The sequence below is a fragment of the Jaculus jaculus genome, chromosome 14 (assembly GCF_020740685.1).
Source record: "Jaculus jaculus isolate mJacJac1 chromosome 14, mJacJac1.mat.Y.cur, whole genome shotgun sequence".
NCBI classification, from domain to species: Eukaryota; Metazoa; Chordata; class Mammalia; order Rodentia; family Dipodidae; genus Jaculus; species Jaculus jaculus.
In genome coordinates this window covers 40,235,456-40,262,689 of record NC_059115.1, presented here as the reverse complement: position 1 = coordinate 40,262,689, position 27,234 = coordinate 40,235,456, and the positions used below count along the sequence as shown (strand labels likewise).

General features: G+C 40.1%; 1 protein-coding gene across 1 annotated transcript in view; it reads right to left on the bottom strand.

Moving 5' to 3' along the window:
- The window catches only part of Il5ra (interleukin 5 receptor subunit alpha), a 32,699-nt gene extending 7,291 nt beyond the window's left edge, over nt 1–25,408 (bottom strand). The window contains exons 1-7 of the mRNA XM_004651500.3: nt 25,336–25,408; nt 23,201–23,346; nt 22,114–22,252; nt 18,949–19,102; nt 18,685–18,872; nt 15,531–15,676; nt 12,532–12,670 (exon numbers count right to left, since the gene is read on the bottom strand). Coding sequence (XP_004651557.1) covers nt 12,532–12,670; nt 15,531–15,676; nt 18,685–18,872; nt 18,949–19,102; nt 22,114–22,252; nt 23,201–23,346; nt 25,336–25,405 — 982 coding nt within the window. The 5' untranslated portion in view covers nt 25,406–25,408. The remainder of the gene's footprint in view (nt 1–12,531; nt 12,671–15,530; nt 15,677–18,684; nt 18,873–18,948; nt 19,103–22,113; nt 22,253–23,200; nt 23,347–25,335) is intronic.
- Between the last annotated feature and the right edge of the window lie 1,826 nt (nt 25,409–27,234).

Here is a 27,234-nt window from a genome sequence, read left to right as displayed (position 1 = left end):
GGTGGAAAAAGCTACAAAACATACAGTTACTTAGTAATCTGATTACATGATAGTAAAAATATTTTAACATATTGGAAAAGAAACATTCAGATGAGGAGAAAATATTCATAATTTGCCACACAGGCATCAGAGTCTCCCATAAAGGCTTTATAATCACAATTATCCCCAAGTGTCCCTTACCATATTCCCATTTCACAGACAGGAGAGTCAATGAAAATCAGCACCTTTGACACAGGAAGTGTTTCGTATACTACCCTGTTCTCCAAATCTACATAGAAGGACAGATGTTCTGTGGGCTGAAGGATCGCTTGGGTGTGTGTGATTTGTTTGTGAGGCACTAGGAGCCACATGAGGTAAATAGCAGTGCAAGTAATGACTTAATAACTGTGCTACAATGGGGCAGGTTTCAAACCACACCATGCCAGGAGGGAAAGTACCCATCATCAGTTTGCCATTGTTTCTTCTATAAAATGAAAAATGCATCTAAGTGGAGATCTCTAGCCCTTGCCTATAGCAAAGGACTTATAAAAACTTCAAAATACTTAAAAACTGAAACCGTCCAAGTCTGAAAAGGGAGAGATGTTTTAGGGCTTGATGCTCTTGAACTCCACCCCACAGCCTTTTCTCTGTAGTCTCCTGAGCACCTGAGTTAGGTTTCTTTAACTTCCCAAGGCTTTAATCTCCTCCTTCATCTCTTCCTTTATGCTTTCAAATATTTATAGCATTCTTTATCTGGAATAAGCTATAGCCTTGATCAGCCATCTTCCTTAGCTACCATCAAACAGCAAGGACTCAGGCGGCGACATTTTCCCACTTCTAAAAATGCTTTCTTAGGTCACTGCTCATATCTTTCTAGTGAAATCCTAAGGACTTATTCTTTCCTGGCTTTATTTTTTCCAATCTTCCTAAATTTCTTCTTTCTTTCTTTAAATTTTTATCAGCATATATTGGCACAAAACAATAGCTTCCATCATAACATTTTCATATATGAACATAATGTACTTTAATCACACTGCCCATTGTACTCTCCTTGCATTTCACAATTGAGCCCAGTTTGACCAACTGAACCCACCTTGTCTGATGAGCCTATCTGGAAGCTTGTGTCTTTGAGCAAATGTCACCATTCTTGCATATTTCCATCTCCGTTCTAAATTGCATCTGACTGCCTCAGCCTGTGCCTTTACAGCTTGGTGTTTTCACTGCAGTCTGTTCTCTGTAAATTATGAAAGTGACTTGTCACAGCTTCATATTTTAATTCTGCAAATTCTCCTAGGTCTTTTTTCTTAGACTTGCCTGAACACACAGCTCTAGATCTCTATAGATTTTAAGCTGCCCATACCTGAAATCCACTTGAGAGGTTGGCAAACCCAAGCACAGTCAAAATCAAACTTTTACCCTTCTTTACATCTGTCAAAGTACTCTCCAGGCACAGTATCATGCAGCATGTATGAGGCAGAGGCAAGAGGACAGTGAGTCAGATGAGCAGCCAGGGCTGAGGAATGAGATCCTGTTTGAAAACAACACAGTCCTGCTTCATTCACTGACTTTCTCATTTCAAGTCCTGCTCCTCCAAGCCCGAAACCCAAGTGCTTAAAGTCACCTTGTTTCTTCCATTCTTTATAGTCCCTGTTGCTTTTGTTAACCCGCAGTTGACTTCATCATTATGCAGTGTCTCATACAGAAAAGAGAGCATGATTTTCTTACCTGCATCAATCCCTGCCAACTCACCACACTGGGTTCCAGGCCCAGCTTGCTGTTAAAGTGGACCCTCAGAGCCTTGGTGTTTTCACTTAAAACCAAGGCACTTGAAACAGGATCATTGAGATTCCCACCCTTCCCCCATCCCAGCCTACACCTTTTTCTTTGCTGCTATTCATTAAGTCCAGGATATTGTCTGGTCATTACATGAACTTTTAACAAAATTTGTTTTAGTATTGTAGGATATTTTCACTGCTTAACGTTTGAAAATTGCCCCATCAATGTTTTGTTGTGGACAGTGGAGGCATTCATAATGCTCAATCCTCTCCCTGAGGAGCTGTTGGCCTGGAGAGATGAAACGTTTTCTTCAGTGCTGTAGTCAAGAGAATGTGTTCATACTCCAGTAATTAGCCCCAACCCATGCATATAAGTAAACCTAACTAAACTCATAAACTCAGTGGCTCATGAACACACACACACACACACACACACATACACACACAAAGCAATAAAGAAGAAGAGAAAGATCAAAGGAGAAGTGGGATTAGTTGAGAAGAAGAGATCCAGCAGGAGAGGGAAGGGCACAAGAAAAGTAATGGCAGATGGAGGTGATCCAAATACATTATATACATTTATAAAATTGTCAATAAATACATAAAATAAACAAACTGAAGTAATTAAAAAACAAAAGTCATTAGTTATAAGAATTAACTAAGAGCTAATTTCTATACATATTTTTAAATACCTTATAAAAATATTTTTAAAACATATTTTATTTATTTGAGAGAAGAGAGAGAAAAAAGAGAATGGGTGCACCATGGCCTCCAGCCACTGCAAATAAACTCCATATATATGCACCTTCTTGTGCATCTGGCTTATGTGGGTCCTGGGGAATAGGAACCAGGGTCTTTTGGCTTTGCAGGCAAACACCTTATTTGCTAAGTCATGTTCTCCAACCCCTTAAAAATATTTTTAATTTATTATTTGCAAGCAGAGAGAGACAGACTGCAAAGACTGAAAGAGAATAGGTGTGCCAGGGCCCCCAGCCACTACAAACTCTAGATGCATGCGTCACTTTTTTCATCTAGCTTTATGTAGGTACTGGGGAACAGAGCCTTGAATGCAAGCACCTTAACCTTCTTGTAGCAACACTGTTTGCCCCCCTGTCGATCCCATTGTGTACATACAGAAACCGAAGCAGATAAGTTAGCTGAGGACACACAGCTAGTCAGGTGAGGAACAGACCCAGATGTAATCCCATCACTGGCAGTTCATTTGCAGTAGCCAGAGGCCCAGGTGCACCTATTTTCTCTCTCTCTCCACATACATACATACATACATACATACATACACATACATACATACATACATACATACATATATATATATATATATATATATATATATATACCTCTCTCTCTCTCTCTTTCAAATATTTGTGTGTGTGTGCCTCTTTACCTCTTTCTCTCTCTCTCTCTTTCAAATAAATAAATGAATATAAAATATTTAACATGTTGAGTCCTGTTTGAGAATTAGGGGCAAGGTAGCTTTTTCTTGACAGGCAGTTAGCTACGGGACTAGCTCACAGAACACGGAGTCTGATCCAGTCTCCTCTAAGGTGGTGGAAACAACAAGCTCCTTATCCCACCTCAACAACCACAATTTCCTGTTTCTTCCCCAGTTTCTCAGGCTTAAACCCTGTGGGAGGCACGTTCCTAAGAAAAGTCAATGTTCCTGGGCCCATCAGACAATTAAGTCCCACCCTACACACCTGAGCCTGGTATTGAGGCCCATTCTATTTAGATGTCAGAGTCGAATAAATGGACCTGAAATTACTGCATAAGTCCCCTTTCTCATCTGTTCCCCACCTTGCACAGGCTTCTGAGACTTTAATTCCAGTGTGAGGGAACTTCCTCCCTGGTCTTTCCTTCTCCCCTTCAAGCAACACTTAGAGAGGAGGATTTCCTCTTTCCTGCCTTATTTATTTATTTATTGTTGCTCTCCTGTTTTTGTACTTCCCTTAATAAGTTATTCTGATTTTTCCTTTTCTGAGTCCACATTTTAAATTATTTGCTAACGTGGACAAGAATTTGAGACCGAGAGCTGCTGTCATGGGAGTTTTAACCCCGCTCAGAGCTCTCTCCCACATCACTGTGCAAAGAAAAAGCTGTCTTGAAGATATTATCAGGGTCACACACTCCATAATTTGTGGTTCAAATTTTGCAATTCCTCTTTGCTTGATATGCTGAGTCCCAATGACAGTATCACAGTCTTCTGACCATGATTACAAAAATCTCTTCAGTTAAACGCCTCTCTGGTTTTTCACTTCACCTCTTGTTGTGATAAGTGAAGATTCTCACCTAATTATTCAAAATATAAAAGAACTGATTTCATTTTATTTCATAAAAACGTACTGATGATGATATGGAAGGTACTATGTGGTCAGCAGAGTCATGGTCAGTACTTGGAGGGAGTTGGGAGAGGATTCATTTCTCCTGGTCCAGCTTCCCATAGAGCTAGGTGATAGCAGGACTCATATATCCAAGAACATATTTAAGGTGAGTTTCCCCAAAGAGATAACATAAGTTGTCAGATAAATGAAATAGAAGAAAAAGCCTCATACTCACTGTTGATTGAGAATTACTTATAAATTATCTATTCCTTAATTATTTTATCAATGAAATTATTGTGAATAAGCAATTAGTTTTAAAAGCAGAATCCTATAAGCACCTTCTTTAGCTTGGTTGAAGGCAGAAGAGGCAAGTCCACAAGCAGTATCAGGAGTAGTCTAAAAACTGTGGAGCAAAGTGATTAAGAGTTTCAGTATGTTAAAATTTTGGAGGTACCTTTATACATTTTGAAGTGTAAGTGGATTTTTTTTCTTCTAAATGAAATATTCATGTGAAATGCCTTGAATTTTATCCCACACTTGATAGAAAAAGAGAGTTCCAGATAATTTGAATCCCAGTCTGACATAGGGGAAGACTTCTGCCATGAAAACCAAAGCCACGGGTGTTGCTTTTAGAGATGGCTCAGTGATATCCACAGCAAGCATAAGGACTTGAGGTCAGATCCCCAGACCCCACATAAAAGCCAGACATGAGGTATATCTGTAATCTTAGTGCTAGAGAAACTGAGACAGGAGAGTCTCTGAGACTTGCTGGCTAGCCAGCCTAGCCTAATAGGTAAGCTCCAGGTTCAGGGAGAGACCCTGTCTCAAAAAATGAGAGTGGGGCTGGAGAGATGGCTTGGCGGTTAAGCGCTTGCCTGTGAAGCCTAAGGACCCCGGTCCGAGGCTCGGTTCCCCAGGTCCCACGTTAGCCAGATGCACAAGCAGGCACACGCGTCTGGAGTTCGTTTGCAGAGGCTGGAAGCCCTGGCGCGCCCATTCTCTCTCTCTCCCTCTATCTGTCTTTCTCTCTGTGTCTGTCGCTCTCAAATAAATAAATAAATAATTTAAAAACAAAAAATGAGAGTGATTGAAGGAACACTCAACTTCGAACTCTGGCCTCTACATGCACCCACACACATATGTATACACCCCCCCCCACACACACACAAATAGATTAATTGTTGGGCACACTTAACTTGTTTTTGCAGACTTTTGCAGACTTTAAGAGAGGAAGCTATATAGCCTGTCCACCTGTCCTAAGGAGGTAAACCCCACCAGACTTTTTAGCTCATTTCTGGATACCACCCAGACCTTCCCAATCTAGATTATTTAGGGAACTCATCCATCTGGTTTCTGGTCATATTTCAACCATTTGACCTTGCAAAAGGGCACTTCATGAAAATTTGTGGGAAGTAGTCATGGGGCAGGATGGGATAGTTGCAACAGAAAGGTCCAGAGGGGTGTAGGGTTTAGGACATAGACGAGCATCTATGTATCTGGGAGCCTTGGGACTGCAGAGCATCATTCTCATTGGGGCTGTAGCCTCTGTGGTTCATGCATTCTATGATCTATTAGTTCAGACTGCGAGCTCTTAGCAGGGCACATTCGATTTGGATGCTTGTTTCACCTTAACTTGTCTATACAGGTATGGACTTTCAACACATCTATTGATTTTGAATCTGACTCCCAATTTAACAATAAGGTCCAAGTGAAAAGAGCTAATTAGTAAATTGATGGGACTCATGGAATAAAGCAGCCCTGCTGTGTTTTTAAACTAGCAGGTGGTAGGAGAAGTTCAAATGGCATCAACAGGGCTGAGTAATTAAGAGGTGTCGATATGTTAGCCTATGATACAGGTTTTAACTAGCATCCTGTGGCTTTCTTCTTCTTGCTAGAGAGTAAAGCTGTGGTTTCACTCATGAAATGCTCCCATTTCAAACAAAAGTCAAGACCAAACATCCTGTGCAGGTGAGCTTTCTAAAGCAACTGTCAAATGAACTGTGGGTGATCCCTGTTTTAGGGAGCCAAGGAAAGGAGGGGCAGCAAAATGACTCATCAGTATATAAAGCAGAGTCATCTGAGACCCAGAGCAAGATGCACAGAGCTGTGTTCATCAGGTGAAGCTAGACTTAAGTGGACAAAAGAGTGCTGAGGCCATGGAGACTGACCTGCAGGGAGGTATGCATGCGTGGTTTATGTGTGCTCAGATTGATGGATGCTTACAGCAATGCTGGTGCCTACATCTCCCCACCCCTGGACCAGACTGGATGGAACTGAACTGGGAAGTACTCTCAGAGGTTTCTGCCTCTGTAGGCACATGTGTCTTCCAGAGCTCCCACAAAGCCAGTGCTCTTGTCCCTGTGAGGAGCTATGAAGCTTATTCTCTGAACCTACTAACGTAGATGCAAGTTGGCGGCAGAGGGTGCAAGTATCCCATCAAAGGAAGAAACTGGGGTAAAGAGTCAGGTTTGAAGTGACCTTTCTTAAGTAGTATATCTGTTTCCTACCTTGAAATTCAGGGTGAAGAGTGAATGGGATACCCCACATGAAGTACTTAGTATAGTAGATGTTCAATAAATAGCTGTGATAATTATGAATAGGATTAAGTGCATTGTGTCAGAGTGAGAGCCTCCATTAACCCTCAAGGGGAGACCACAATTGGAGCAGTCAGAACCCTCAAAAATGCAGAGCAATATATCCAGGTCAGAGGAAGAAAACACCACATATTCTAGGACAGAAGAAAAGGCATATGAGGCATAGCAGTCCTCAAGGATCTGAATTAAAATGAACTAAGCACAGTATAGACAGGAATATTTTGACAAGAAGAGCCTGAAAAAAATCAGTAAACATATCTCCATTATGTGACCTACAGGCTGAGCTGGTCAAAAGCCAACAGAACACCACAGCCATCTGTGGCCTCACTCTCTCTGGATGCAATAGAAACCTCTGAGATCAGTCACCATGCACACGCATGAAGCCATTTTGCCCTGCCCTCCAGCTGGAGAACCACGACTAATAAGCTCAGTGGCTTGGAGCAGATCCTTCTCCTTGTCTGCATTTATTTTCGCATCTTTGTAATTAGGAAAGTGGTCCTTGTATAGAAACTATAGATAATGCACGTGTCTAGTACAGTGCCAGGTCTAGTGATAGCATTCCTCCTTTGCTTAACCAGTTACACATGAAGAGTTGGTATGGGCACCAAGAGAGGTAGACTTATATGAAAATAGTGGAAACTCACTGCTCCTGGCATTTGTAAACTGAAAGTTTACTGATCCCCTTTCTTCAAGACAATAAGCGGTTCAGCCCCAAAGCCATGGTGGTCCTGTCTTCCTGCTAGGAATAAACGGGGCTTTTCCAGGCAGTGTCCAACTAGCCTTGAAACCACACAGACTTGGGCAGGGGCAGAAATTTGACTCAAATTGAGCTGAAGTCCCCACTTGCAAAAAACAAAACCAGAATCACAGCTGTGAAAGTCTTAGATAGTGTAGCCCAAGAAGAGTTGTCATGTTATTACTGGGTCACTTGTTTTTCTTCCTAAGGAGTTTTGCCACGGGGTTGACCTCGGGGTCACCTCTTAGCTCATGAAAGCTTTAAATTTGTAAAAATTCTTGTGGAAGACTTGAGAAAGTCTGTTAAAGTTAAAAAGAAACTGCTCGAGGATACAGAGAGAGAGAGAGAGAGAGAGAGAGAGAGAGAGAGAGAGAGAGAGAGAGAGAGAGAGGGAATGAGAGAGAAATCCAGGCTCATAACTGAGGAGTGTCAGGAGCTGCAGGACTTGGGCCCCAAGCAGGCAGCGTCAACTGCACAGGCTCAGGGACTAGTCTCAGAAGGGGGACTGACTGTTCCCTCCTACCAGTGCTGCCTCGCGGACAGGAACGGAGTTTCTCATACTTTGTTCATGGACACCAAGTAAAGGAGAGGGCTTTCCTTCCATCCCAGCACACGCTCCCAAGTGCCATGCTGGCTCTGTGCTTAGCTTTGAAAGTCTCATACTTCGGTTCAAATCATGACAGGAAAACCAAGTCCAAGATTTCCTATGAGTAAAATGCCTTGCTGTTGAAGAATTTGCCCTGGTAAGCATCAGGCACCCTGTCAACTGTGAACACACAGATGTCTTATGTGAAAGTTGGGATGATGAAATCTTGCCCTGCTCCTTGGGGCAAGTGTTACATATTTTATGCCTGAGGACCTCTAATGTTCTAGTACAAAGATCCTGATGGCCAGACCGGGCCTCCACTGAGGTCAATCACAAACCCCATTGTCGTCTGAGGGGCCATTCCTGTGTCTGTGAGTTTAGTCCGTTAATGAGAAGCAATGCTAAGCTTGGCCAAGGACACAGCTGCAAATAAATGTAGCCAATGTCTCATTTCCATGGGGAGGATAAACCAGTGGGAAAATTTATTTTCGTAATTCCTTGTTTAACACTTGCTGTTTGAACATCAGGGAGTGAAGTTAAGAAGGTATTGACATCAGAAAACAAAAAACTTCAGTCAGACCAGAGTCAGGAAACAAAGATGTTCAGTAAACAAGATAGCTCTGATAACAAAGGAACAGAAGAATCCGGAACTTAAGAAAGTGTGAAAAGGAGAAAGACTTGTAAAAATTGAGAAGTTCAGCTCTTAAGACAGAAGCCAACTGACAAAAGCAGTTGATAACAAGCAGTGATAAAATGAAACCACTATGCGCGTTTATTAAAAATAACAGAAAAGGAAAGAGCGTGGGCTCTGAAATCTCTGGGCAGGGGAGCAGATCTAAGCTGAGGGAGAGAGCTCATTTGCTTGCTGTGCTATAAGCTGCATCTGCGTCTTCTGTGCCTCTTGGGGTGTTAAGGTTCAGGGACCCTGCCAGCCAGAGCAGATGCTATCCCGTACACCCCCATGTATCATCAGTCCCATTCACCCTGTGTCTCATTCTTTGTGAAATAGCCTTGGGCTAGAATGGGTTAATTAGTTAATTTAATCTATTCTAATTTGCTAATTGACTCATATGTCTCCTCTTTGGGAAATTATACATTAATAGCTACTTCTTGGCTGTTTGACAACTATTGAGTCATTTAACATCTCTGGGCTTCCATTTCCTTACCTTAATTAAAATAAAGAGGGTGGACTTAATACCAAAGGCAGGGGTGATATTTTCAATTGGGCCTGGAAATAAAAATAGAGGAAGAGGGTCCAGGGGAGGCATTTTTAAGGTGAGGTAGGAGAGCAGGAAGAAGGACTAAAGGAAATGGATGTAGCTGCAAAAATACCCAATAGACTGCAAGCTGAGCATAATTATTGCCGAATCCTCAAGGGGCAAGGGAGTTATGCAAAATTTCCCCAGGGGACTTGGGCTTCCTATTATATTTATTAATCATCTCAATGAAAATGGAAAGTCTGCATTGATTAAATTCACTAATGATCCTCAACTGAGCAGGGGAGTAAATTCCAGAAAGGATGGATTTATAAGGTGGGCACTAATATTAATCAGCTCATCTTCATGAAATGGGTGGCAGTAAATGAAATGGGATTTGCCATAGATAATGGCAGTGAGGTGCACCTGGAGGGAAACTATAATGAGGCCAGATAGGAGCCAGGAGGCTGTTATTTAGGAAGTAATAATGGTAAGACAATTCTAAAGTGGAAAGTGAATAATAAGTTACACACAAGCTGAAAATAAACTCTCCTGGTGGATCACGATTTCACTCTCAGCTTCCTGGTGACAGATGATGCATAGAACAGTAGGAGCAGCACAGTTTGAAACAACCAGAAAGGATACAGTCACATTTTCCAAGAGGGGAAACTGAGGCCCAGAGAGGTTGGATGTGTTGGACTAGGTCCTGACAGTAAAGATGCCACTTTGTTTCCTGCAGTGATAACAGGAGATAACTCCCCCCAACAACCTAAATGAAGCCTAAGAATTCTTCTCCACATGGTGCTGCATCTCTAACTTGGGTCACTGGGCCAGCTTAACACTGGCAAAGCCATGGGTAGCACCTATATCTCCTGATTTTGTCCAGTACTTCTGCCTCACCCTCTCGTCTCGTCTGTCAGGACTAACTCAATTACTCAGTCAGCATAACTGGCCTCTCAGCCAAGTTCTCACCTTGGTCTGTACCATGTTGGTTTGAAGTCTCTTGAGCAACAGCAAAATAATAATTATAATAATCATCTCTGAATCAGTATATACAGTAAAATCACCATTACTATCAAAGGTTTAGGATCAATGGTTTGTGTGCTTGAGAAACAACAAAACATTTTAGGGCTCTGTGTCTAAGAAACTTTGTGGTACAAGCCTGATGACCGGCGTTCAGATCCCTGGAACCCAAGTAAGGCCAGATGCCATACTGCACACATCTTATAATCTCAGTGCTTCTATGTCAAGGGGAGGTCAAGACTAGAGAATCCCAAAACTCATGGGACAACTAGTCTGACATTCACAGTGACAAACAAGAGACATACTGTCTGAAATAAGGTGGAAGAAGAGGACCGACACCCCAAGGTGTCTTCTGACTACTATACATGTGCCAAGGCACATGCATGAACATAATACACATACACACATGCACATACATAAACATACAAAAAATTTCAAAAAAGGAATCCACTGAATACAAATAATACAATTAAACTTCTATCATAGCATTTAAAGAAATTAATGATATTGTTAAAAACTGATGGATTGATGTCTTCTACTTGTTTTTCTCTTTGAGGCTTAATAAATTGTATTTATGCTAATGAGACCATGTTGAGAGGTTCTGTATGTGCTGGTCAAGGTAGTTAGGTGATATATTAGCCTGAGGAAAGGACAAAGGGGAAATTAGCTTCAACAGAATAATAAAGTAGGTGAATTTGGCCAATTCTCAGTTCCTTTCACCCTCCTTTCAGTTCTTCTTCTCCCTAAGAGGGGTCACATTGTTCTTCTGAGTCTCACATAATACAGCAAGCTGTATTGGTTATGTATTGTACCACTGTAGAGGGATCCATTCTCTTGTGAGAGTTCAGCAGGTCAACATGACCAGACCCCTTGCAGACTCAGAACAGTGCTCCACTTCTCAGGACTTTCTGTGTCTTTCCAACCCTCCTGTGGAAATATACCTGATAGGCATCAGCTCTGACTCATATCCCCATAGGCTTATTGAATCACTGACCAAGAATTTCCTGAAGACCCACCCTGTAGCCTTATTGAATTAATTACTTAGTAGAAAAATTTAGCATGTGCCCAAGAGAAATCTCTCCTTAAGTATACTGTTCAGTGTCCTAGAATACCCATAGACATCCAGTCCCCATTACCCTGCATGAATCCCACCAGCATATGAGGTGTTCTTTGTACTTGACAAGTAAACCATTCCATTTGATCATCAACAAGATACATAACACTTTAGTCCCTCTGCCTCTTAGGCTGAAGTCTCAGCAATGGATCTAGACTTTTGTGGACCCTGAAGATTATGCAGTTTTAAAATCTTCTTTAATTAAAAAAGTGGGAGGGGGCTGTAGAGGTGGCTTAATGGTTAATGCACTTGCCTGCAAAGCCTGACGACCCAAGTTTGATTTCCCAGAAGCCAGATGCACAAGGTAGCTCATGCATCTGGAGTTCATTTGAAGTGGCTGGAAATGTGGCCTGGTTCACCCATTCTCTCTCTATATATATCTGCCTCTTCTGCTCTCCCTCTCTTTCAAATAAATAAATATATTTTTTTAAATCTTCTCCAAGAAAGGAAACAAGTGTATGGTCTCAAAACCAGATTTGGAAAAATTATAAAGATAGAGACTAGATTACTAGATGGAGAAGAGAGAAAGAGAGAACAACTTTGGGTATCTGTTCTCGCCTTCTGCCTTGTTTGAGGCAGGGTCTCTCATTGTTCACCATTGTATTCAGCAGGCTAGCTGGCCCACAATCTTCCAGGCCATTCTCTTGTCTCTACCTCCCTCCTCACTCTAGGCATGCTGGAATTACAGATGCTCACAGTGCAGAATCCAGCTTTCTGTGTGTGTTCTGGGGATCCAGGCTCTGCACTGTCACTGCAAATGCTTTATCTGCTAAGCCATCTACCTGGGCCATTTTTTTTGTCTGGTTTTAATAGGGCATTACTATTTTGTAAGATGTTACCATTGGGAGTCAGTAGGGGAAAGAAAGATGGGGTCCCTTTTTCTTACCACACCTTGCTTCTAGAATTTTCTGAAAATAAAAAGTATAACCCCCAAAATTGGAGGGCAGTAAAAACAGATATACCTAAGGGAAACAAAAAATAATAATATACAGGCATAAGACGTAGGAAGGGCTTGTACTGATGTGAAGGTGGGACAGTTAAGCTTTCTGGAAAACAGTAGATAGATAGAAGATGAGGTACAGCAAATGTGTAAAAGCATGTAAAGACCAAAGAGTGAATGTCTGTACTTCCCAGGGTGGTCTTTAGCACCAGGAGTAAGACCATTGCTTTAACACAAGCATGAGGGACTCACCCACATAAATAAGTTGGCTCCACTCACTCCAGCGCCCAGCTGCTCTGCATGCAGAACTCACTGCTGCTCTCACTTGAATGGAGTACTTAGAAATACCATCAATGTTTGAGATAAATTTATTGGTTGTCACTTTTTCCACCTAATGGGAAAAATTAGCATTATAATAATCTCTAGACATATAATTTATGCAAATTACCAGCTTGAGAGGTCACACATAGGTAATGTGGCTCATTATTTAGCAAGTAATTTAAAATCAATAGGACATTGCAATTATTTTATTCCAATCTGCTTCACTTGATGTGTTAGCAGTCACCCTTCCGGAGAAAACTATCTTGTAACTAAAATATATGAAGTGGTCAATTGTAAGGTCTGTAGGTGATCCGGTCTGGGCCTAATCAATGTTCAGCATAAAAAGATGTGAGTCAGGCTGGAGAGATGGCTTAGCGGTTAAGTGCTTGCCTGTGAAGCCTAAGGAACCCAATTTGAGGCTCCATTCCCCAGGACCCATGTTATTCAGATGGACAAGGGGGCGCACGCATATGGAATTAGTTTGCAGTGACTTGAGGCACTAGCACGCTCTCTCTCTCTGCCTCTCTCTCTCTCTCTCTCTCTCTCTCTCTCTCTCTCTCTCTGTCACTCTCAAATAACTAAAAGTGAACAAAAAATTTTTAAAAAAAGATGTGAGTCATCTCCAGCAGCATGAGAGATCACCGCCACTTTGTTCCTCCGTGCTTGTCAGTCAGTCACATACCTGAACAGTCACACATGCACACTATTTGCCCATGCCCCACGGCCATGACCTCTCTCAGATTTACTTATCTTTGTCTTGGACTAGCTCAGTAGCCATTAGGACATATCCTATGGTCCTCACCCACATCCAGCTGCCACATCTCTACCAAGACTATCCTAAATATCATATTTTTCTATCATGTAAAACCCTTCTGTACTTCTTACTGCCCATGCCTATAGTTTTAAAATAAAATCTCACAAAGCTACTCTGGGAGGAAGTCCCGTGAAAGGTACCAAGTGTTGACATTGTCCAACAGTTCAACTCCATCATTGCCATGTGGCCTGAGGAATCCTGGTATGGTATCTTAAGCCTTCAAGTTACTCCTTTGCCTCACACCCCAACCAGGCAGAGTGTGGATGATGTACTTGTACAGGTCAAGAAGTTTTGATTACTGTTCTGTGATAAGATAAATACAGTGAGAGTATAACTTGGAAAATTGGAGAGCGGTGGGACATTGCCATGTTGTCCAAGCACATGAATGATTAATGGGTTTGTATTTGTGTGCCTACATTGGACTTTTCTAACCAAAAGTTTTTTATTGTACTCTCAAAAGCATCAGTATATGATTGACTGAAAATGGATAAAAGAAAACTAATCCTCTGTATTTCTGGAAGCATAGCTATGCTAGGCAATCTTTTCTCATTTCCTCGGCGAGGAAGTTTCTATCTGTCCTTCCAGGTTCTATACAGTGCTCTCTTCAGAGTCCCCAGAAAAGGATTTTGCCCCCATCCTCCAAGTTTGCCCTTGGTCTTCACTACAGTAGGGTAACTCCAAGGCTGTACACCACAGCTGGACTTTTTGATGCAGGAACAGGGTCTATTTTCTCTTTATATCTCCCTACAAGAAGCCAATGTATGGGTATTTATTGAACTGAATTTAACTGAGTTTGGTTCATCTCTTACCAGTCAGACATAAATTTGAACCATGGCATCTATTTTTCTTCTGATTTTGTATGATGTTTTGTATGAATAGTATTTCATCTCTTTGCCTCCATTTTCTTTTCTTCATATTTTATTTATTTATTGGAGAGAGAGAGAAGGGGGGGGCAGAGAGAGAGAATGGACACACCAGGGCCTCCAGCCACTGCTTACAAATTCCAGATTCATGGTCACCTTGTGCATCTTTGCCTCCATTTTCTACAAAATGGGAAGATAATTCTATAGCAGTTGTGTTATGTAATTAGAGAACAAAAGAAAGAACTTTTTGAGAATAGAATAAAATACTATAAATAAAGCTTGACACATATAAAATATTCCATTTGTTCCATTTTCTGATGTACAGGTCAGTAGTATTAAACACAGTCACATTGTTGTGTAACTAGTGAATAGCTTGTACTTAGTATGCAAACAGAAGAGAATCCTCTGTATCTATTGAGTAAACAGTTCCTCATTTTCTCCTCCTTCCTTTGCACTTCAAGTGTCATGCTACTTTGTTTCCATGATTTTCACTATCTAAGTCCCTCTAAAGGAGGAGTCATCTTCTATTTGCCTTTCATGACTGGCTTGCTTCACTTTGCTTAGTGTCATTAAGGTTCATCCATATTGCAGCATGAATCAGAATTTTCTTCTGAAGGCTAAATAATGCTCCATTGTTGATATATACCAGATTTTATTTTCTGTTCATTTGTTTTAGTTTAGTTCTTTTGTGGTTGTTTATTTTGTTGTGTTATGTTGTACTGTGCTATATTTGAGACAATCTTGCTATGTAGCTCAGGCTGGCCCCAGACTCCCAGCATTCCTCCTGTGTGCTGGAATGACAGGTGTGTGGCACCACACTTGGCTTTGCTCATCTGTTAATGGACACGGGCACTGCTTCCATCTCTGACTATTGTGAATCATGCATCTATGAACATGGACTCAGCATCCTTTGGAGGCTCTATCTTGAATTTCTTACTATATAAGTCTAGAATTAGAATCATGGGCTGTAGTGGTAATTTTGTTTCCTTTTGAAGACTTGCTGCCCTGTTTCCTTTAGCAGTTGCATTCCTTCATGTTTTTATCAAAGCTAAAATGAGTTTTCACATGAATCTTTGTATTATTTTCAACCAAAAGTAAGTCCTTTCAAAACATAAGTCTTAAAGCACTTATTACATTCTGTAAAGATGGAAGTTAACTTTTACTTTGCTAGTTCTTACATACACCCAGAGCTGTCGCTGGTGACATTTTTTTTTTTTAATGGATCTTTGTCATTGATAGACATGCAGAATTACCTGAACATAACCATTCTTCGTGTTATAAATCCTCACTTCATAGTCAAAGCACTGGGTTGGAAAGGCAGACACTGGTTTTTCCCACTGGATAGAGAGATGAGTTCCTTCCGTCTCAGCTGTGACATTCATTGGAGGATTCACTTGATCTAAGTTAGAGATGGAGAGGCCAGTGACAACCCTTTAGAATGAATGGGTGATCAAGGCTGGTGGCTTTATCCACCCACTCGTCTCAAGGCATTACTAACTTTAAAGGAATTTCTCCTCTCAGGATTTGACATCAGGTCTCACTCAACTAATATCCAAGCCACAGGATGCTGGTGACTTCCCATAAGGCTCCTGGAACAATTGGGCTGTAACGACTCCTGCTTGTAGACCGCAAAGATGACTACTCCAGATGGAAGTGATTGTGTATCCCTTCCCCTGTTAACTGACTGCAAGGCTCAGTCCATCATTCCTTTTACTTTCCAGTTTAGACCAAGCACAGGTCAAAACTGGCCATGGAGAGAACATTGCCCTTGAGTCTCTTGCCACTTCATAGCAGGTGTGGATTCTGAGCAAATCACTTCCCCCTTCTGGGCTTCAGTTTTTATTTTGTTTTGGGGCCAGAACAGGAAGTACCAGTTTTTGTGTGTGTAAAAAGAGAAGACAGAACCAAATGAGTCTTTATTTACAACTGTGAATTTCTCCCTCCTACCCCATGAAGTCTCACTTGATAGTCTTATGACAATGTAAGGGGAATGGAAATTACTTCTAGTTAAGAATTCTTGTCTTACATTATATGACTTAGATATCACCCTTACTGAGCCTTAGAGGTAAACTACAGAGCCTATCATTATCTAAGCAGAAAATTCTTTATAAAAATGTACTTATTTCTCTCAGTCACATTAGGAACTAGCCTGAGAAAAATGAAAATAAAATAAAATAAATCCCTGTGCTCTCTACCACGTCATATCCACTTTCACATTATCATTGTTTCCCGGGTCTCCTTCAGCATGTTTTAAGGCCCATTTTTGTGAAAGTGACATTTTAAAGTAATCTAAGAGATATATATTATGAGAAATGTATAGCCTCTTAGGAAGGACTACGATTCTTTAAATAAAGATATACTCCATTTAGGGCTGGAGAGACGGCTTAGCAGTTAAGGCACTTGCCTGTGAAGCCTAAGAACCCATGTTTGACTCTCTAGGTCCCATCAAGCTAGATGTACCAGCTGACACAAGCATGCAAGGTTGCACATGTACACAAGGTAGCGCATGCATCTGGAATTTTATTACAGTGTCTGGAGACCCTGGCACAACAATTCTCTCCCTCTCTTATCGTCTCTCTCTCTCTCACACACACACATAAACAAAAAGGCCAGTCTATTAGACTTGCATCTAAAAACAGTATGCTCCATTTGATGCAAATATGTCACAGGCTAAATCTTGCCTTTTCAGTGATATTTAAGTGTACTTATTTAACAGTGATGCTAGACTGATCTACACTCACTTTTAGGTGCTGCTGTACTTAATTCTCACAAAACCTCACAAAGAGGATTCACTAACCTTATTTTTCAGATCAGAAGAATGAACCACAGGAGAGCATCCAGCATAGGCCACTGTTGTAATTAGTAGAAAGCTGGAGGAGTGCCTTAGTGGTAGAGCACTTGTTTCGCATATAGAGACCTCAGGCTCAATCCGTAGCAGAGGAGCAAGGAGCCCAGCCCTGGTAGCCTGGCTCCACAATCCATGCTAATAATCCTTCCTACTATTGAAGTCTGGAATGTTAAGGACCAAGAATGTTATGTGGGGCTGGAGAGATGGCTTAGCGGTTAAGCGCTTGCCTGTGAAGCCTAAGGACCCCAGTTCGAGGCTCAGTTCCCCAGGTCCCACGTTAGCCAGATGCACAAGGGGGCACACACATCTGGAGTTCGTTTGCAGAGGATGGAAGCCCTGGCACGCCCATTCTCTCTCTCTCCCTCTATCTGTCTTTCTCTCTGTGTCTGTCGCTCTCAAAAAAAAAAAAAGAATGTTATGTGAAAGGTTGCTGATGTACCTTGTTAGTAGAACTATCTAAGATGAGGAAAAGCGCCCTCTCTTTTGAGAATTGAGTAGATGAAATCTTGAATAACATGTTCACAGCTGATGACATCATTGTAAAAGGGATAGAATTTAACTCAATAACATGTAGGATGGGTCCAAATGGTTAAGAAGCTTATACATGGAATCTGTGAGGAATAGAGGTAGATTAGCTTTAGGAGCAGGAAGGGAATCCTGAATTCCTTTGGAAATCTCAGGGAATACTTTGCGAGGAAAATATTCATAATTGTTCTGGGTGGAGCCAATCTACCTTTCATAAGACCTATGGGCAGTATGTCTTGAAATCAGTTAGACTAATGAATATGAACTTTTTTAATTTATTTTTTATTTTTTAGAGACAGATAATTGACACACCAGGGCCTCAGCCTTTACAATTGAACTCCAGACACTTGTGGTACTTAATGGGCACGTGTGACCTTGCACGGGCCTCATCTTTGTACGTCTGGCTAACGTGGGATCTGGAGAGTTGAACATGGGTCCTTAAGCTTCACAGGAAAGTGCCTTAGCCATGAAGCTATCTCTCCAACACAATATGAGCTTCTTTAAGCACTTACTTAACATCTTCTAGTGCAGTCATTTTCAACTGGGGAAAAATTTTCCTTAAAAAGAACATGTATGAGGCATGCTTTGTCCACAGGTTAGGGGAACTAGAGGAGAAGATAGCTCATAGGAGCTATGGATGTTGATAATGTCCAGAACAGACTCTGATAACTTCCAGTAGAGCTGAAGTGTGGAAACCTGACCAGCAATTTTTTGAGCATGGATTGAATGGTGGGATGATTTGTACTGATTATCAACTTGATAGGACTTAGGATCATCTGTAGGGAACTGCCAGATAAGGTTAGCCTCTGCACATGTCTGTGAGAGGTTATCTTGAGTAGAAGACCTACCTTAACTGTGGGAAGCACCATTCCATGGGGTGGAGTCCTGAACTATTTCAAAAGGAGAGAGCTGGCTGGGCAGGAGCATTTATCACTCTGCTTCCTCACTGAGGGCTGAGTGTGACCAGCTGCCTCAAGCTCTTGTCACCATGCCCTCCCTACCATTATTTCCATTTATGGATAAGTCTGTCTTACCAATGGCATGCAGAGCAAACAGCTGATCAAAGGGCTTGATTGCAGTAAGCCTGCTTGAACCATTAACATGCACTGCAAGCCACTCAAGCCCTTTGCCATTGATAAACGTCGTGGGAAACCAGCATGCAGTATTCCTGTTGAGTGTGTCTTTACTGTAATCTTGGCATTCCTCAGTCCAAGAGCCATACCTAGACAGGAACACCCATGAGATTTTATAAGGCAAAAGGAAATAAGTCATTTGCATAAGTAAAAATAGGCACTAACCTATAGTAAAGGAAGTAGTGCGTGTCCTCGGGGGCGTCCTTGCCAGCAAGCCAGGTGCATCGAAGAGAAACCTTGTATGGCCTTAAGTGTGTAGGATTAGATGCAACAGTGTTCGTGATGCAAGTTAAATTCACAACTGAGGTTCCAGGAGATCCTAGGTGTCCAAAAAATAAATAAATAAAAACCAGACTTGGCATAATACCTTCTGAATTTTGTACTTCGTTTGAATCTCTATTGATTGTGACTACAATGACCTATTTATAGATGCTTATACAAAGCTCCAGCTACTTAGACTGGAGGTGAGTGGGTTGTGTCCATTACATGCATATCTCAAAGTTCAAAAGCAGTGCCGTATATTGTTATTTGGAGGTTAGTGCTCAGCAACATTAGTGATGTAATACCATATTTGCCAACTACTGTAAGGCACTGGTTCTTACCACATCTGGATTAAATTTTCTCCAGGTGTGAATGAGGTTGGTCAAGAAAGGTGTTCAGAAACTCTTTCCATCAGATAGTGTGATGTATTTATTTGTATCCAAATTTTATGAAGTACACAGGTGCATGTAATCTGCTACTTAGAATGGGATGAGTTGAGCAAAGCTGTGAGATGATACCATAATGTTGGAGAGCCAGTGCATATTAGCTTGTGAAGGTCCCCTGTGGTTTTTATTTTAAAGAAGTCTGGGATTTTATATGAAACTCTTTTATGATTATTTCCAACAGCATTTGCCAAAATTTTGTCTGTGCTGTCAAGAACAGAGTGGGAAATTCTAGCCTTTCTATGATTACTTAATGAAGGGAACAAGCATTTGGGGCCAGGAACAGAAAAAAATATCACCTAAGTGAGAATAGATGGAAGAGGAAGAGGTCTTTTAGTTTAAATCAGCTGTAATTGTACTATATTTGTATATACATATATATATATAAACAAATATAGTATATATATACATATATATATATACACATACACATAGATGGATATCTATAACTATTCTCTCTCTCTTTATATATATATTATATTATAATAATATATATATATATATGTATATATATATATATATATATAGTCAGCTTATCTCAAAGTTTCCATTTGAAGGAATCATTTGGTATAAATTTTCATTTGGTTGATGGCATAAATAATATTTAATTAGTGTCAATTTGTATTGGAGTATGTAGAAACTGGAGTTAAAGAAATTTGACACTAGTACAGCCCTACTAGAGCACTGACAATAAGCCAACCATGGATACATTTTCCTTTACTATATTAACACAAGCAGTGTTTTATTTAACAATCACTGACATACATGTGCCTGAAGTTGATTTTAAAAATTACAGTATTAGATCATAAAATCAAAACCAGCAGTACATCTTTAGTCACACTGAAAATGAAGGACTTGATTTTCCCCATAAATTTCAGTGTTTTTAGTAATGAATTCTATGCATTTTATATAAATAGAAATGTATATAATACACAAAAAGGCAGAGATGAAGATTATTTTAAAGGATTATTTACAGATGACACATTTATGGAGTCACTATTTAAATAAATTTGCTGCCCTCCACAGCCTTCTAATTTTATTTATATGGTCTAGCAGGTTACCAGTACCTGCTCACGTCTTGGGAGAGATGCAGTGCTAGCAATGGATGTCTCAGAAACCCCAAGTAGAAAAGACTGGCTGTGTGAACACAGGAGTGACCCCAGCACAGGCTGTGTGAGCGTAGGAGCAGGAACCCCAGCGCAGGTTGCTCTGGTTTGGGGTTGTGATTCTTATCCCAGAAGTACTCTCTGTGTTGACATTGCATGGCTGGAGTAGTCTTGTTCACTGGACAGTAATGGTGAAGGCCAGTATTTCCGTGCAGCATAGTGCTTGGTTAAGTCATATCACACTTAGGAGCACTGCTCTGAATTAGTTCCAATCATGGAGTTTTTAATATGTTTAAAAATTGAAACTTCAAAATCTTGCTAAAGTTCAATTTTCGTATATTGACAAAGGAATCTGGATTTATATCCCATTCTATTAGGGTTTTTTGTTTTGTTTTGTTTTAATGTTCCCTTAAATAAAACACTGCATGATTTCCAACTTGAAAAAAAAAAGAAATTTGATACTGAAAAATAAATTACATATAAATGATCCAGTTATTCATGACATAGACGTGAAATTATGGTTCAATATAAGGCACACCATGACTCATATTTGTATCTCTTTGTATTACTTAGATGGTTTCTTTACTTAGAATCAAGGCTATGGTGAAGTTGCTGGTGTATGATAAAGACAAAGCACAGTAAATGAGAAGGTCTGTTTTGTCACCAACACAGCTCAACAGGTCTGGCTAAATGTCCGGCAAAGTCTACTTGAAGGTGTTGTTCCAGATTCCATGGAGCTTTTGGGAAGCGGTAAAACCTTTGAAGGGTTGGGGGCCTAAATGGGCCATCTTCTGGTCATTGAGACATGCCCTCAAAAGGGATGGTAAGACCTTTGCCTCTTCTGCTTCCTGGCTATGGCAACTTACTGCATGCTTCCACCACGGTGTACTGCTTTACCACACCACCTGAAAGCAGGTGGCTAACTGGTGATGGACTGGAATTCCCAAACCATGAACCAAAATATGTGTATTATCTCATACACTTGGTATAGTGAAAGAAGGCTCATTAACAGTAGGCATGATCTTCTTACGCAGCGATGTGAACAAAAGAAGGGCAAAATGCTCTTAGGCAAGGGACTGAGAGAGTTGTAGTTTGCTGCACTCAAGGATTGCAGGATCTAATGGCTGACTTCTTTCTTTTTCCTGGTGTGTGTGTATGTATGTGTGTGTGTGTGTGTGTGCGCGCGCGCGCGTGTGTGTGTGTGTGTGTGTGTGTGTGTGTGTATGTGTGTATGTGTGTATGGAAATTGAGCTGCTTTTATGTCTCAGAAACTCCAACTTCCTCTGGAGGCCAGTATGGAGGCAGTGGGAATCTCTCAGGGATGTGCCAGATGGAACTGAAAGGGCTATGGAAAGAAGAATCTGAACAGACTTTGTGGGATATGGATGACATGGAAATGTATTGGCATGTACAGGTGAATAGTTAAGGAGCAAGGGTTTTCTTTTTTAATTTTTTCCCCTCTTTTGCAGAATCTGAAAAACTGAAAAAAAAAACCCTCAATAATGAGTGATTTTCCTTACCTGGTGGGGTTTTAAGTTCAGCAGAAACCCAACTGCTAGCTCTGAGGAAGCCGTTGTTCCACAGGATGGTCTGCACACTGGCAGCAAAGCCTTGATGAAGTGGGGCCACACACTTGCTTTTTGTCTTCCTGGTTTCATACTAAACATAAAGCCCGCCAGTCATGATACATGATGGAAAAAAATCATTAGAATAACTTTTAAAAATCAGATAAGCCATATATTCTACCTTTGAAATGATACACAAATTAAATACAATGAAGCAATCTTATTAGAAGAAAATAAGAATAAAGCTAGGGAGATAGATGAGTGATTAATGGTATTTGGCAAACAAGTCTGAAACAGGAGAAAGACAAGAACCCACATGCTGAAGTTGTCCTCTGACCCCATGCATGCACCATACACACATACACGTGCGTGTATACACACACTCACAAGTGAAGAACAAAGCATTGCAATAACAACATATTTCCTCAATGATGCAGGAACTTATTCCTCTTATTACATCAAACAACATATGATAGGCTCACATTCCCTTTGGTTCTCAACCCTAGAGCCCATATCCCCTTCTGGTCTCTTTTCCTTATGCAGGTTCTTGACAGGAAAATCTCCAAAATTCCATAACTGTACTCATGGTTAATGCAAACCGCCTCTTTCTTGCACTTTATTCCATGCCTGATAGCAGATGTGTTACCACATTTCTGTAGCAAACCTGAGGCTCTGAGAAGTCAAGTGCTTGGTTTAAGGTTGCAAAGAGCATGCATTCAATTTAATTTTTATGACCCCATTCGGTTCCTGTTTTACTGTGCTTCTTTCTTTGTTCTTATTGCCATTTTAGAAGAAATGCAAAAGTAACATCTAACCCACTGTACTTAAAAAGTTATTAAATATTCCTTCTTAAAGGAAAGAACTATTTTCAAGGTAAACCTTTCTGTGGTTGTTTTCATGTTAATAAGCATGGAGTAGTTCACTACTCCTCCTACTGGAAATATAACAACAGACAATAGATTTTCATTGAAAATGCCATTCGATAGAGTATGATAAGGAATATCTGCTGAAAGCAGTGATTACCATTAAAACAAACACTTACATCGTCTTCTTCGGGGGCATTTATTTTCACGTGATATTGCAGGTTAGCATTCCCTTGCTCTTGGTCAGGATTTGGGTCCCAGCATAAAAGAACTTGAGCTAATCCAATAACTTTAATGGTGAAATTGACAGGTGGCAAAAGCAAAACTTGATTCAAAGAAAAATAAAATAATAAATCTTAAATTGTACATCAACAGTATCTTTTAAAATTTGATACTCAGCATAAAACCCAGGGCCAGTGTGCCACCTCTTAGCTATATATTCCCAGCCCTTAGAATTTTCAGAGTATTTTATTGCATAACATATTGGTTTATTATTGCCAATAGAATATATAATACTGAAATTATTTTGGCTGACATTTCTTTTGAAATTGTTAGCTTATAGCTTTTTACTTTGCCCAGGTGTTTACCTATAACTTTTACATGCTTTGGTGAAATGTGAACATTTTACCATTCATTAAAGCTGTCATTTTCAAAATGAGAGTCATTATCAGTAAATGGGATGAGATAACAATTTATGGAATTATAATCAGCTTCTTTTTCTCATTTTAGTGTGGAAGGTACATAAAAAATATTAGGGTACATCAACTGTAATAATAGTTGTTTCATGGACATCTTGTTTCCATTGCATAAAAGTACCTATATGCTTACTTGTGCAATGATTTATGATAAATGTATTTGATATGATGAGCTACAGTCAAAAATATTCGAGGGCAAAATAACTTACATAGGCATTTATATCAATCTTTCTTTCCTTCATGAATCACTATGATTTTGCTTTCAAGATAGGGTTTCATTTAATTATAAAAAATCAGTAACAGGCAGGGTCATAGCTCAATTGGTAAAGTGCTTGCCTTGCTAGTATGATGACCTGAATCAATCCCCAGGACTGATGTTTAAATGCTAAGTGTGATTGTGGTGGTGTATGCCTGTAACCCCAGCACTGGTGAGCTCTAGGACAATGAGAATTTCTGTGTCAAAAAAGGTGGATACTGGGGCTGGGTGATTGCTCAGTGGTTAAAGGCTTTTGGTTGCAAAGTCTGCTGGCTCAGGTTCAATTCCTCTGTGTTCATAAAAATCCAGGTGCAAAAGGAAAGAAAAGTGGGGCAAGAATTTGGCATTCATTTGCAGTGGCAAGAGGTATTGGCACACACACACACGTAAATAAATAAAAATATTTAAGAATAATTAAGTTAAGTTAAAAATCTTTTGAAAGGTAGATAGTGCTTGAGGAACAACAGCTATGATTGCCCTCTGACCTCCACAAACATGCACACAGATGTGCACATGCATCTACATACACACACAGATATGCATACATAAATCAGTAAAAGTACAGATGAACAAAAAATATTTGACATATTATATTTGCTGTATTTTTCAGCATATATTTATATAACTATTAAAATATTCTACCCTAAACCAGGACAATACTGTACACACAATTAGGACTCTATTTATTCATGTACTAAATTATCAAAATTTTCTATGGGCCTTTAAGAGTTTCTCTGACTTGCCACAGAGGGTATCCAGGGCTCTGTCTGTAATGCACTGTTTATTAGAGCATCTAATCACTCATGTGGTTGTTTACATTGAAATGATCTAAAACCAAGAGTTCATTATCTTAGCTGCACTACAGATTTCAAGTGCTCAGTAGACACATATGGAGAGTGGCTAATGCATCGGACAGGACAGAGATATGATAACAGTATCATGACATTCTGTTATACAGTGAAAGGCTGGCACTACATGACAGTTTCCCTTTCTTCATCTCTGTCATCATACAAAACCCTGAAATCATTAATGGTCAGAACAAAACACAGTGGAAGTTTCTTATTGCTGTTGGCAGAGGCTTCTGAGCAATCCCTCATATGGGAGGATGTTCTGGATGTGACCACCAAAGCCAGCTTCATTTCAGTACCCACACATGCACACTTGGAATTTCCCCTATAGTATAATATTTACATTTCTTTCAACATTGACTTCTTGAAATGTATCTGAACAATTTATATCCTGAAAAGGCTATAGTTTCTCTTTGTTAAAATTTCCTAATTTAAATTTTTTAGGAGAAGATCACTACTATCCTTTTGATAATGTCCATTAAAAACCAATATTGAATTGAGTAGAAGATCCTTACACTTTTTGTCAGGAAGTAAGTCTGCTTGTAATGTCGTAGCCTTCAGAAGAATAAGGAGCGCAGGCACCATAATGATCAAACCCTGTGTGAAACATGGAGATGAAAAATCTAGATCATTCTGTTGCCATTTCTTGGAAAAACCAATGGCCCCTAACATATGATGTCCATGTTTGGCCATTTAGCAAACATTTAGGACCTATCTGCTGCCTCCTAGAAATAGAAATATGTTGGACTTTACTCCAGGCTTGTGTATCCATATTCTGTAAAGCAGAATGAAATGTAAATCAGCATTTGAAGAACATTGAGAAATCACTCAAGTGTGATATATTTAGGGCACAATAAAAGCAAAGAGACTTCTGATTCAACTCCTAGGGGGTAAGCTTGAGTTTCAAGCATATGCAAAAGTAGATGGCATTCCTGGGGGAATCTGCTGATGGAATATGCAGAGCTGGGAGAGGACAAAAAAAAAAAAAAGAATGGCATTCTGGAAACTAGAGCAAAGAAAAAAATCTAGGCAGGTAACAAAAAAATTACTATTTTTATTAATGAATACTTAAATATGAGTCATGATCTAGGAGTGGACTGAGGATATAACTCAGTTGGTAGAGTGCTTGTCTATCATGTATCATACCCTAGGTTTGATTCCCAGCCACACATAAACCAGGCATGGTGGCAAACACCTGTAATCTTAGTACTGGGGACATGGAGGTAGAAGGTTAGAAGTTCAATATCATCTTCAGCTATGTAACAAGTTTTAGGTTAGCTTGGAATACATAAGACGGTCTAAAAAATTATTTACCACTCCCACAAAAGCCAGTGTAACAGAAAATTAGATTTATAATAATTTGTAGGATGAGAAACATAAACTTTGTATCACAAGCCTAGGCTAAATTTGTGGTACTTTGAGTTTTAGATACACTGATTTTTTTGAACAACCAAAGTGGGAACAATCATGAAAGAGCAGAGAACCATAGTTGTATACATGGAAAGAATGAAAATATTTCTACCTACTTAAAGCAGACATTGTGAGTAAATAGAGTGGAGAAATTGGGATAACCCAGTGTGGAAGATCAGAACAGTCTCAGCCTGTGCTCTACAAATAACAGAGGAGGATCTGTGGGTTAGAAATTTTGAGGGTTTTTTTTTCTGCAAATTGAAATATTTATTCATTTTCAAGAGAAAGAGAAAGTATCTCGGCATGTCAAGACCTCTTGCCACTGCAAATGAACTCTAGACGCTTGCACGTCTTTGTGCGTCTCCTTTATGTGGGTACTGGGAAACTAAACCTGGGTTTGAAGGCTTTGGAAGCAAGTGCTCTTAACTGCTGAACCATCTCCCCAGCATCTTGTGCATGTTTTAAAAGGCATTTTTCAACCTGAAGGACAGTGTGTGTGGTGTGGCTGGCTTCCACCTCTCCGTGGCTTCTCTTTGTGACATGCTTCCCTCACTCATTTATTTTATTTATTCATTTTTTGACAAAGCAGGTATTCCTGATGTCTCTCATATACTACTGAAGGTTTGGCACATAACACAAATGGTTATTATCCACAAAGGAAATTTTTTCATGCATATCCTTCCTATCTGTTAAGGAAATGAATCTGAAAGGTCATATTTGTCAAAGAGCAAATAAGTGGTATGGAATGGACCTTGGACCTATTTTGGATCTTCAGACAGTTGAACTTGTGTTCTGCCAGCCTGGTAGTAATAATTAAAATGGCTTACAGGGCTAGAGGAGTAGCTCAATGGCAGTGCACTTAACTAGTATGTGGTTTGATCCCTATGGCACTGCCAAAATGAAGAAATTTAGATAAATAAACAAGCAAGAAAATAAGACATAGTTTTCAAAGTTATGTGGGGGTGACCTGCTTGGAACCTCTCCTGTAATATAGGAGTTTTCCC